Source organism: Rhinolophus hipposideros, assembly GCF_964194185.1.
Source record: "Rhinolophus hipposideros genome assembly, chromosome: 9".
NCBI classification, from domain to species: Eukaryota; Metazoa; Chordata; class Mammalia; order Chiroptera; family Rhinolophidae; genus Rhinolophus; species Rhinolophus hipposideros.
Genome location: NC_138055.1, coordinates 85,998,377 through 86,011,994, shown reverse-complemented (window position 1 = coordinate 86,011,994; position 13,618 = coordinate 85,998,377). Strand labels below are relative to the sequence as shown.

General features: G+C 44.2%; 1 protein-coding gene across 2 annotated transcripts in view; it reads right to left on the bottom strand.

The window, feature by feature from the left end:
* The window catches only part of PLXNC1 (plexin C1), a 142,952-nt gene that overhangs the window by 29,399 nt on the left and 99,935 nt on the right, over positions 1 to 13,618 (bottom strand). For both annotated transcript variants that reach the window (XM_081061185.1, XM_081061184.1), the window contains exons 20-21: positions 13,063 to 13,261; positions 8,107 to 8,253 (exon numbers count right to left, since the gene is read on the bottom strand). In XM_081061185.1, the coding sequence (XP_080917311.1) occupies positions 8,107 to 8,253; positions 13,063 to 13,261 (346 nt within the window). The remainder of the gene's footprint in view (positions 1 to 8,106; positions 8,254 to 13,062; positions 13,262 to 13,618) is intronic.

Here is a 13,618-nt window from a genome sequence, read left to right as displayed (position 1 = left end):
CAGATATACAAAGGAATACCTGGCTCTGATACTGCCTGGGAAGTATTTGAAGACTGGTAGAACAACTGTGGGATACATACACACAACTAATTCTGATACCAGGTAGAAAATAGGTATAGATGAAGTGCTTTAGAGGTTCACAAAGATGTTACTCTAGATTGGAGGAGGGACTTTAAAGGGAGAGAAATCAGGGAAGCCTGCATGGAGGAAGGGACATTTGAATTGGGTCTGGAAGGGAACTGCATGTGCAGCAGTACGTGAGGAAGGCTCTGAACCATGGAGATACTTGGCTTCAATCTAATTAGACTGGTGAGCAGCAAGCTTCAATCTTGTACTCAGGTTACAAGGTCAGGAAGTCTACATAAAGAATCTCACTTCCTTTGGGTAGAATGAAGGGTGGAGGACTTGAATACCTATGCTTGCCTTTCCAAAAGCACCACCTGCCATCTCAGAAGCCTTGTACTCTTTATAGAAACAAAAGGTGAAGAAGAGAGCACTGTTTTAAGTTTCTAATAATAATAGCAAGCATGGTTGAACATGTACCATGTCCTGGGAATTGTCTTAAATGCTTTGCTAATTCACTGAATCCTCACAAAATCTCTATGAAATGGGCTCTATTACGAGCTTCATTTAATGAATGAAGAAACTGAGACACAAGAATATCAGAAATGTGTCCAGGATTGCAGAGCTGATGAGGGTAATGATGAGGATATGTCCACACTTTTAACTTGGAATCCAAAAGGTCAAGCAAGGCGATAGACTTCCAGAGGACAGTCTCCATGTGCCTGAGGTCCTCATAGATGCAATCAGAGCAGACAGGCTGGACTGGGCAGCCTGCTAGAGGAGGCTTCACCTCCTTACCTTGGCGTGTCATGGAACCCAGTGAATCGGCAGCAACCCCAGGGCTGGAGTCCCACCACACGCATTTTGATGGAGCTCACATTCGCCCAGAATAAAGACAACCTTCCCCAGCCTCTGCGGCTGCTGCGTATGGTCGTGTGATCAAGTGCTGGCCCATGAGATTCAGTGGATGTGTTCTGTGGCAGCCTCTGGGAAACATCCTTAAAAGACAGCTGGTGACCACCTGTCCCCTTTCCTCCAGCCCTGCTTATATCCTGCTGGCTGCAGTGTGGAAGGAGGCTAGGGGTGAGCAAACACCTTAGACCAGCAGGTGACCTGAGGACAACAAGGGAGAAAGAGCCTGGGTCTGTCTGCAAGGACGGCCCAGAGCGGAGGCACCCCCCAGCCCTGGACTGCTCACCCAGAACTTCATGGGGGAGAGAAATAGACTTCTCTGTTGCTTAAGCCACAGGTATCTTGCGTCCCCATTTCTTGCAGGGGAATTGCATCCCAATGGATTCAGAAACAAGCCTCTTACCAAGACGGGTTATTACAAGGGCAAGGCTATTTGGAAGACACATGGCCCAGAACCCAGAGAAAGACCAGATTAGAAGGGCCTAGTGTTTTTGTAGCATGTCACGAACCAACCCCTTTAGGTAGGTCGTTGTTCAGGTTTATCAATCATTGTGGTCTCCAGTTCACATCTGTCCAATGGGATACTGTCTGCCATAGGTTGTAAATGCCGCATACTGAAGTGATGGGTAACATTTTTAATAGTAACATAAGCTTTTAGTGACAGTGGATTCAGCTAACCACCTCAATGCATCCCCCCATTATCAATAAATAACCTCCCAAAAAGAATGGTGAGGGGATACTCTCTGCTTAGTAGACCTTAGAGTTGATAAGAAAAATAGCTCAGACAAAAAAAAAATTATAAATATTTAATAAGCATCTACTCTGTGCGGGGCATGACAGAGACATCTTACATATACTATTTTCTGATCTCATAACAAATGTACACGGTGAGATTTTAATTACCTGTTTATAGATGAGGAAATAGGTTCACAGAGGTTGAGTGACTTGCCCAAGGTCACACAGCCACTTAGTAAAGTGGTTGAGTCCAGATTCACACCCAGGATAGTCAGACTCCAAACCCCATCCCTTCTACACTAAGCCACACAGCACGTGGACATACAGCCACGTTCTTGCCCACTGGCTACCTGGCCGCTTTACCCAGCATCCTTTAACACAACTTAGTGGTTTTGGATATTGAGGAGGTAGAAAAAATATGGCTGCAGGGGGCTGGGAAAAGTCAAAAGCAAAGAAAGAGGCATTTTTTCACACTTTCCCTACACTTTGGTGCAGGAGATGGGGGGGTAGGAAAGGTGATCCAGCCACCTCATTTACTCCTCAACCACGTTCTTAGCTAAGAAGGACAGGGACATGCTGCATCCTTTCTGTAATACCTTATAGTGCCTAGACAGTAATTTTAAAATAATTTGTTACAAACCGGCAACTTTATCATAAAAAGTCTTTGGCCATTATTGCTTTCAGTACAAAAAACCTATAAATGTATTTCTAATTTCATCTTAGAGCCAAATAAAGGTCAAGAGGAAAGTCTGGTTTTAATAGCAAACTGAATCAGACAGACAGTGGGAGAGACTGACTTCCAGAAGTTCAGGAGAAGCAGCAAGAGCCCAGAGTTAGAAGGGCAAGTCTCAGAAAAGCTTCTGAGCTGAGGTTTTTCTCAAGCCAGAGTCCGCAGGACTACCAGACGCCCCCTCCAGTGTTGTTCTTGCCTGCTGACCTCCCCTCTCCACCCTCCTTTTCCTGTCCCCACTAAAGATGGAGAGCCTAGAGCTTCCTGGATAAAAGCATTAGGTTGGTGTAAAAGTAACTGCGGTTTTTGCATTTACTTTTAACCTTTTAAACCGCAATTACTTTTGCACCAATCTAATCAACGTAATACTTTGCCCCCTAACAAAATAATGAGGGAAAAAAGCCTTTTCCATTTTGAATAAAAAAAAAAAAATTAATGGAGCGGTTTCCTCAAATTTAAGTTTCTCTCACAAATTTTTCTACACTTGCTACCATTTGCTCACATTTGTTCATGCTAGAATCAAGGGAGAACCTTGGCTGATTTAGGCATAAATTATTGATTTCAGTATTTTAGGTTTAATATGAGTATTTCACAGTTTTTTTTATTTTTTGGCAAAGCTGAGTGATGAGTTTCAGATTTACGGACAGAGGCAAGTCACTTCCACTGCTGTACCCCAGAAGAGGAAAGAGGCCCAGGCTCTTGGGATTGGTGGAAGGGCGGGTTCTAGTTCTTTTGCTCTATTGTATCAAGCTCTAGCTTCGGGCTGGCAAACTTTCTGTGAAAGGCCAGATAGTAAATATTTAAGATTTTGCAGCTTGTCTGATCTCTGTTACAACTACTCAAATTTGTAAATGAATGGGCATGGCTGTGTTCCAATAAAACTTTATTGATAACAACAGGCAGCAGGACCACGTTTGGCTCACAGGCCATTGTTTGCTGATCCCTGCTCTAGGTAACAGTAACTTCAAATGGAATACTGACAATGCCAGAAAAGACAATTCTAAAAAAAAATAAAAAATTCCTTTTATACCTATTATGATTTGCTATAAAAGTCATCATTCGCTGAGGACAAGTCTAAATAATGATCCTTTATGAAATAATAGAGTCACATTTGAGTCATAAAGAAGAAAATTAAATATTTTTGTGTTTAGGTAACTAAATTATTTTCCAATTCTACGATGATGGGTGTGAGAAGAAAGGGTATGAAGAGAAAAGTCATTTAAAGCACCAATTTAATGTTCGTTTTTCATTTTCCACTGCTATCAACTAAGAAATGACTTACCTAAAATGATTATAAAAAAATAGTTTCATTTCTTTGATTGGGAAGCTCAGAATAGTAACTATGAAGGTAGTAATGGTTTCAGTATTGTTGCAAGTCATAATGGAAATGATTTGCACTATGGTAGGGAGAAAAAGGGTAAAAAAGCTCAAGAATTGTTAATTACCTTCACTGTTTCTCCACAAACACAAGGAGTATTAAAAACAAAATTGCTGAAGTGAAAACATCAGGATTTAATGAACAATAGAATGTAATTGAAGTAACAGAGAATGACTTAATCGGGACAGTGGGTTGTTTAATTAAGGGGATAATGGATCTTCCAAAAGGACAAACTGAATGGAACAGAAGGAGCTGGGAGTGGTGATGAGCCAATATGCTAAAGGAAGTATGTGGACGAGAAACTTCCGAGAGGTAGCTAGAGCTCTGCTCTATAGGAAATACTTTAGTAAACATGATGGTCCCCAAAATGGTAATTACTAGGAGGAAAAAGACAGACTGGTATGGGCTGCCATCAACCTTCAATAGATCATTGTAGAGGCATTAAGGTTTCTGCAGGCATGGATGTGTGGTTTTTCAAGAATTTCTAATAATCGTAAAGACGTTCTTGTAGATATGAGAATGAGGGCAATAATATGTTTGTAGGAACACCGTTGGCCAGGATGCCAAGATGCTATCTCGCAGATACAGCCGATTGGCAGGCTCATTTCCTGGGTTTAAGAGTTCAAAAAACCATTTCTTGCTTCGCTTTGATTACAAGTCAAACTTCTCTTGCTAATTCAGCACACTTGCTACGAGTTACTGGGTTTTCTCATCTCCTCCTGGAAGTAAAGTAAATGTCCTTTCTCCCCTGTAGTACACTTTCCTGGAACTGAAATCCTCAGGTCTTCACTCGCTCCTTAGAAGTTTCAGGCAATCTGCTCTGAATTCATTCTCTGGACACAGCACATGCTCAGGGCCCAAAATCCTCCAGCAATAAAATCGAACATGCCTAACATTTTGCAAAGGAGGAAAAGCCTCCCATCAGTATGGTTTATTCTTCTTCTAGCTGTGAAATCCGAATCCCTGGGGAGTAGAGGAAGACTCGAGTCCTGCATGTGTACAAACCTTCCCCTGACGCCAGTGTTCAGGAAGATAGCAGTGTCAGGACGGTTTGCCTCATTGAACACCAGCCTGCAATGCCCTGATAGAGAAGAAAGGTTTCTTACGGTGCTTGAGTAAGTGTGACTCTATGTGGCTCAGCTTAAGTTTGAGAAAACATGGAGGAATTTTCCTCCCAGGATGCAGCAAACAAAGAATTACTTCCCAGAGTCCATTTGTTAGTATAATGATTTCATGTATAAGAAACTGGCAAGGTGTCTTCATGTTCTAGAAAACACCCCACACCTCAGGGAGAACACATTCTAATCTTAGAAGTGTGAAACCTAATTTTTAGGTGGTTAGATGAGGTGCTGTATTTCTGAGCATTTAGGTAAACAGGAGTTTGGGGGCTTCCTTTTAAATGTGTCCCTGTCACAGCACCAGGTTGTCATTTCAGATTGTCAGGCAGCTGCTTCTGATTTTTCTCCAACTTTTCTTTCCTTGAAAGAATTTACACGCACGCATGCACCCCATACACACACTTTCTCTCTCTGTCAAGTATGTTCGCCACACTTTGGTTTTCAATTACTTAAACAACCTCAGGCAAATTTAGAAAATCAAGACTTCAAACCACTGGGTGGACATGCCTCAGAGGGGGGATTAAAGTGAGAAAGAGGGGGAGGAGGAGAAGACAGATGTGATGGTTAAGGCTGGGGGAACTTGCCTGAAAGGAAATGAAAAACTTTAATTTTTTTATATTGACCTTCCTCTAACATTTTGTCACCCAAGCATAGACCGGATCATGTGCCTCCTCTGGAGCTTTGAGTATGATCATCCACCATGAAAGTGAAGTTGGGACAGGTCCAATAAAAGGCATTAAACATCACTGTCCAAGGCAAGGCCCCTAGAAAGAAGTGGCCCATCCTTTTTCCAGTTTCAACTCTCGATATCTAATCGCAAATCCATATTTGAAAAGGAAGATGAATGTGGATATCTAAAATCATAATTTTCCATTAGTCTTTTCCCCAGTGGCTATCAAGGGGGAAAAAAGAAAGATCCAAGAGTCCACATGAATTGCTTCAACATCAAGAAACATTTTGATGATGAGTTGAGTGTTAACAAACCAGACACACATGGTCTTAATTGACTGTGAAATAAATAGTGTTTCAAAATGAAAGGGAAAAAAAGTATTCAGATGTAAAGTATTAAAAAAGACTTAAACCTCAAAAGTTCCTTCAGGCATCTGACTTCTTCCCCACTCCTAGTCCCATCTTCTCTGTCCCTCTCCTTCCAGTCAGGGCTCATGTTTTCCTGAGAGTAAATTACTGCTGGATCCCCCGACCTATATTTACATGCACATATTTCTCTTTGGGAACCTGTGGGGCTTCTAAAATGTTTCAGAGTGAAAGCACTGGGTTAGGACCAAGGCCCTGGGTGTGAAGACAAACTCAGGATCAATGGAAGGAGAGACAGTAGGCTCGAATGCAAAGTTCAGCTTTTGTTCTCCAAGTGGGGTACTACTCCATGCAGGACGCACATTAGAATAACCCGGAGTGTTAAAAAACACCGCCACCAACAAAAACAAGCCTATTTATGCCTGGTCTCCGTCCTCGGAGACTCTGATTTAACCAATCACGAGGGAAGGCCCAAGCATTGATCTATCTGGGTCTGCATCGCTAACAAGCGCTGGAAGAGATGGGAATTAAATTGAATAAATCTGTACATTGTACTCATGCGCCAGGCAATGCTCTAAGTGTTCTACAGAAGACTGACTCTTTTAATCCTCACAACATCCCATGAGACAGGCAGGCACCATGAGCATCATCTCCATATTACGGAGGAGAGTGAGGCACAGAGAAGTTTCAAAACGTGCCCAGTGTCACACAGCTAGCAGGTGACACAGGCAGGATCCAAACGTGCCTGGCTCCAGAGTTAGCACTGTTAACCATTACACCAATAGTTCTCCAGGTGTGGTCCTGGACCAGCAGTGTCTGCAGGGAGCTCTTTATAAATGCAAATTCTCAGGCCACACCCCAGGCCTACTGACTTAGAAACTCTGAGGTGCTGCCTTGCAATTGGTGCGTATGCTCTCTAGGTGATTCTGACGCATACTAAAGTTTGCAAGCCACTGCACCCCACTGCCTCTCCTCAGACAGTGTATATAGGCAGAAGACAGAACTGTCGACTTTCTGCTCACTTCCCATGGCGCAGATGGCAGTGGGGCGTGGTGCAGGGTGAGTGACACCTGCCTGTGTCCAAGATCTGTGGGCTGTTCTCCCACCAGAGAACATAACAGCAGCACGGTCTACAGAGACATGGTGCCTTCTCTGATTAGGGAATGAATTCTTCCCGGATGACACTGCAGGCTTGCCATCCAGAGAAAAGCCACAGGAGACTCAGCTCTCTCTCTGAGCAATACCAAAACCTCACTGTGATTTTTGCCTCCTTCTCCACTAATGAGGTTGTGAAGAAGCCCAGAGTCTCCATAAAGCTAAAGATCTAACCAAAACACAGCAATCTCTTTTCCAAGTCTCTATTAACAGAAAAGCAGAGAATCTTCCTAAGTAATTTTGGAGATACTTGCCACACTGGGTTCTCTGAAATTCCGGTATGTACAAGAAATTGGTCCCTCTCCCTTTAGGAAGATGAAGAGGGTGGGTGGGGCGGGGATGGGTGAAAAGGAAGTTCTCAAATGGGCGAAAACCCTCCGCCTTCCTGGCAATCACCTTCCTGTAATGATTTACAGCATTCCTCTAAAAATATCTATGAGATCACAGACATTAAGCACACGATACCAAACATTTGTAACTAATCCATGAAAACAAAGTGAGGGCATCATGTTGCGTGGGGAACACAGTGGGGATTTGTCTTTTGTTATTGTTCTAAAATAAGGCGGCCTCAATTTGGTTGAAATATATCTTCACACATTGTCTTCCAGAGCAGAGAGCCATTTGAGAAATTCTGATTGCAATTATAAGTGCTGAATGGGGAGTACTTTGCATTTCCTTTGACGCTGCTGAAAGCTATAAGCAATCTTGATATTAAAATCTTTGGAAATTGATGAGTACCCCAGGCATCATTACAATACTTTCTCCCCCAATCCAAGTAATTACAATCTATTATGTGAACACGTGTTAATATTTTATCAACTACTGTTTTTAATTAACTAAACATCTGAGGCTTCCTGCAAGTAGGAATGGTATCATTTCATTTGAAGTGACCCCCCCCCCACCACCACCCCCAACCACACTCTCTAACTCCCACACAGGCTATTTCCGAGTCTGGATGGAAAGCTTGAGCACAAACATACCACAGTGCTGAATTCTGGAACCTGCCACAGCAGCCAGTCTTCATTAAGGGTGTACAGGGCTTTGCAAGTGATTACATCGACAGGACCCTTGTTTATTTTCTGGTTCAGAGTCGTCACCAGCAAATAGAACGGCTCTCCAACAGTTTCCTTGGAAAAGACACAAAAGCGACAGTTAGCTTTCTGTGGAATCCACTGTACTTTTCAAAGAATTCAAGTTTCATTTTATGGCAGTAGGGCAGGAGACAGGAGGCAGTGTTTTCTAACAAACAACAGGAAACGCCCAAGGAAATACATATTGCTCTATTTAGGATTGGGAGCAAACCTCAGGAAACTGCATCCTCTCCCAACACACACACACACACACACACACACACACGCACACTCGGCAATAACATGAAATGCACACTGTAGATACTTCCTGTATGATGAAGTCTCTCTCTGTATGTACACGAATGGTCATCAGCTAGCTAATGCCTAAGAAGAGTGAGTAGATGCAGAGTTTTAACCTGTGTTTATGTTCCTATTTAATTGCCGTTTTTTGTTTGTTTGTTTTTGTGGGGTTTTTTTTTTAGAAAAACAAAATAAATGGCATTTTCAAAAATTTGACTTTGGGTCGTGAACCCTGAATGCAATCGAGAGATGCTGTATTATAGAATTGTACACTTGAAACCTATATAATTTTATTAAACAACGTCACCTCAGTACATTTCATAAAAAAAGAAAAAAATGCTCAATGATTAGCCTTGGTAACCAGAATAAACATCGTAACACTTGAGACATTTGCTGAGAAGGATGCTCTTTGGGTTAACAGCTTTTCATGAGGAAGTGGCTGGCTTCCAGTTACACATCTTGCAACTTCTCTCCTGCTCCTGTGCAGGCCAGTCCTGTGACATTCCCAGATGCAGCTTGTCATTCCCAGACAAAGCATGCCATCCCAATTGAGCACCTTTGCTGGGGCAGAGCCACAAATGGGAGTCGTCTCCTTTCCCTGGACCGGAGCCAATGCGATCGGCCTAAGGCTTTTACCAAACATTCGGCCCATCCTGATGGATTCTTCTCCACACTTCTACCAAGTGCACTTTTTCCTGGACAAGGGCTGTCACCTCTGCTGTTACTGAAGCTTGTAGCCACTTCGTGCTTAAATAGACTCTGAGCAACCCAAATGGAAGCTCGTGTGTTCTGCCTCTGCTGCAGCCTCCCAAGGCATGGGGCCCTGGGGCGATTACAGTGTATTTGCAAAATAATAAATCTCCTATGATCAAGAGACATTAAACTGAATATGTGAGGGAGGAAGAGCCAGCGCCAGAAACAGGAAGTCAGACTGCCTTAGAGATGATGAAAAGCCAACCACGTGATAAGGGTTGAAAGCACCAGTTTACAAAGTCAAGTTCACAGCCAATGCATCTGGCTTTGAATGGAGTCCACTGGACGGCTCAGCTGCTTTCCCTTGAACATGTAAAGTCAGACTTCTTTTATGTCTCATGGGTTCCCCCAACCGCTCTGTCCCATCCTTTGTACTTCCTCTGAGAACATGTGCCCTCCCCAGTCCTGGAGCTTCCACTAGCCCCTTCTGCCCCCTACGCTGCACTGGGGCCCTTTATCATGTCTCTGTCCCCACATCCTTGAGTCTGTTCCTTAGTGTAGGACAGAGGTGGAATCTTCAAAAGTTTCCCAACTGGAGCGACGGTTGGAACTAATACACAACATTTAAATTTCTTTTAGAAACTTCCCTAATCTAGTGGTTTACAACCGCGCTGCTCTCTTCTCTTTCCCACTGCCCTCTTGGGTAACGTCCTGACCACAATCCCAGAACCTCTACTTCTCCATCCGTCCAGCACACATCAGAGACGGCCTGAGCACACTTGTGAAGCGCTGGCTGTGCCCACAGAGGTTGGACTCAGGCAGCCAGGTGTGCTCTCCTGGGCTACGTGGAGGTGCAGCTAATGATGCGATGGTCCCGTAGTCGGAAATTCTCCAGAATTCTCCGAGGGCAGTTAGACGGAGATCAGTGACATCTCGTCTACTACTGCAGCCCACACATGTGGTTTTAACCCTGGAGAATCCCTTGGGGTTCTAGTAAAAATTCTGGAGCCCAGGCACTACTTTAGACTGACAAGTGGAACCTCTGGAGATGAGGCTGGGGCATCTTAACACCTTCCCTAAGGTGGCTTAGGGGATTCTAAGGTGGCTGGCTCAGGGGAACCACGGGGCTGTAAGGTTTCTTGGTCACCACTGAACATAATGTGTAGGTTAGGCACCTGCTGGGCATGTAGGCATCTGTCTAGAGCAGGGCATACACAGCAGCCCAGGAAGCTGGCCCGTGGCAGAGACCACCTCACTGAACCGCCCCTGCCCGTCCTTTCCTGTGATGGCAAGTGAGCCTGGCCCCTTCACTGTCCTTTCATTCGTGAGACTTGACTCTGGTCTTGGCTGAGCCAGAGGCTTTCATGCCCGTGATCTTGTTCCATCCTTCAGTCCTCTCCTAAGCCTGTAAGAAGGTGCCCGCCTCACTGGGGTGGCAGTCATTGGCGTGGCTAAGAGCTCTCAAACCCTGGCGCTGTCACATGCTACCTGTGGGATCCTGAGAAAGTCACATGTATTCTGTATGCCCCAATTCCCCCATACGCAAAATGGTCATAAAGGTATTTACCTCACAGGAGGATTAAATGAGAAAAGGTTAAGTAAAGCTCTTAGCAGAATGTCTGGCACATTCAATAGTGGCAGTCAGTAATATTCTTATTACTTTACCCCAGAGCTTGGAAGATTCCAAGGGGGAAGTCACCTGGAGGTCACAGAGCTAGTGGCACCAAGTGAAATGTTCCTGGGGTAGGACAGGAGGACGAGGGCTCTCAGAGCCCCACACCCCCTCGGGACCTGGTGGGGGAAGGCAGGCCCTGTGTAGCTGAGGGAATTTATTCCACTGAAAACGAAAGCATCGCCCACTGGCTCAATGCCACTTCCTCCCAATGAGCATGCCGCCTCCTCACCTCCAAGTGATCAAGACACTCTAAAATCAGCATTGCAAAATTCTGACCCAGAATCCTCTGTTCCAGGGGGCCCTTCAAGCTCAGAGGCCAGATTTTCGAAATGCCTCACCTCTTTAATGTTCAAGAGTGGCAAGAGTAAGGCGTCAACCAAACCTTGAGGGCTCAGAGTAAGAATCACAAGATCCTAGGAGAAAGAGCTAGAAAGGAATTTAAAACCAATGGCTACACCCCTCATTTGGTGGGTAGGAAACAGATGCCCAATGGAAAGTGCCATGCCCAGAGACACACAGCTAGCTGGGGCTGGGATGAATATGGAGCCTGAACTTGCACCTTCTGACCAAGACTCCTAGTCCAGTGCTCTGTCTCCTACCCCAGGGTTCTCAACTGTAGGCCACTTGGAATTACCTGGAGGAGCTTAGAAAAGATGGATAATGGGTGAACGAGGTCATGGATAAACCCAGAGCTTCGGGTACTCGGCACTGTGATGTGGTAGCCATCAGCCTTTAAGACTAAGTCCCAGGAACCGGGAGGCTCCTGCTGCCCCTGTTCAGTTGGAACTGAAGCTAGGATGGTTGGAAGCAAAAAAATTCACCCCAGAAATAACCGACGAACACCTCCCCAAAGCGTATGATGATTTATACCACATAAACAGAAAAGAAGGCAGATTTCATTAATCTTAATAAATGGGTATGGCCTTGGGAGAGGAAGGAGTTGGTTAAAAAAAAAAAACAAATTCGTGCATCTACTTGTAAGATTGCATTAAACATTAAACTAAGCACAGTCTATTTAAAGTGTTGCTTTTGGAACTAAACTTAAGTAGCACTGTTAAAACCTGTGGCATAGCAGTATATCTTATTCAAAGTTTAATTAGATTTTGGAACTAGCTACAAATACACAATTATGCAGTTTTGCTGGAATCTGGATGGCTGGTGAAATTAAAGAAGGATAAGAACCTTCTGTACCGGGGGCCACAGAGGGCTGAACTAAAATTGGGTTCAACAGAACACTCTTACTCTTCCTTCCCTATTAATATTTTATAATAATAATGGCCAACATTTATGGAGTGCTTACTCAGTGCTAAGCAACTGCATACATTTTCTCATCTGTGCTTCAGAACAGCTCTAAATTAGTCTTTCAATTCTACAGGTTATAAAACCAAGGTTGAGACAGGTCAAGAAACCAGCTCAAGGCCTCTAGTGGGTGGTGGAGTCTCGATTCAGAACAAGCAGTAAGCTCCAGGGTCCACTCTCTTACCACTGGAATCTGCACAAGTGTGGATTGCAAAAGATATTAAGATTCAATTCGATTAGAGACAGCCATGGTCTTGCGGTGACCCCAACAAAGTGAACTCAAGGGGCTGCTGGCTCTTTGGGGACTTGCTCTAATGTGGAAATTGAGTGTCATTACTTCAGCACAAAGGTAGGCGAATGGGTGTTTCCCAGGTGCCAGAAGCCCTAAGAACAGCATGTTCTTTTCAGCATTTGAAATATTCCCTCCACTCAGTACATTTTCTTAAATGGACCGACTGGGCTCTGGTTGTTAGTGAACGATGCGAAGGTGGGCTCAGAAGTCCCTGGGTATAAAATCTCAGTTATGCAAGAGAAGAAAGTTCTAGAACTCTGCTGTATGACATTGTGCCTATAGATCACAGCACGGTTTTGTGCACTTAAACATCTGTGAGGGGGTAGGCCCCAGGTTCACTGTTCTTCCCACAATCCAGTTTTTACAAAGGGAAAAGAAGAGTCGTACCCGAGGAAGTTCTAACCGAATTACATTTGCATAGGCCAGTTACACAAACACAATTATGTTCCCCTCTGCGCTCTCCTCATAAGGGCCAGGACTAAAAGCAAGTGAATGCTGACGCCACGGAGAGCTCAGGACTTATCCTGGCAAAGATATCATCGTCTGCGACAAGTAACTGCCTATTGTCTCACATCTGCCAGTGCCGGGGGAAGGATGTGAGACTTACCCGCAAAAAACCAGAAAGGCAGACGGACATCCAATTTGTGAGGAGTTTTTCCACCACGGACTCAGTACGTCTTAGCATGAGTTTAGGCTGCATATTACTGGACTGTTCCATCAAGTCCCTGGTCAGCACCTCCAGGATGTTGGTCAGATAGACCAGCTTGGTTTGCAGTGCAATGGTTAAGAAGGAGGCAAACAGACACCTGTTTAAAAATAGAGCCTTCGTTACAACAGCCAAGACATGGAAACAACCCGAGTGTCCACCAACAAAAGAATGGATAAAGAAAATGTGGCGTATATACTGGGGGTGCCCAAAAAATGTATACAAGTGGACACTTTGGTCAATGTTGCTCAAGCAGCCATAATCAGAAGTGTCTGGACGCTGATGGGAACCACTTTGAGCACCTCTTGTAACTGCAGAAGTCAAACGTGACTTGTGTTCATCTTTCGTTATCGGTATATAGTGAGTATCACAATTTTAGTACAGGTTTCCTTTCTTAAAATGTGTATACACTTTTTTGGCACCCTCTGAACTTATATATGTGTAAGACAGAATACCA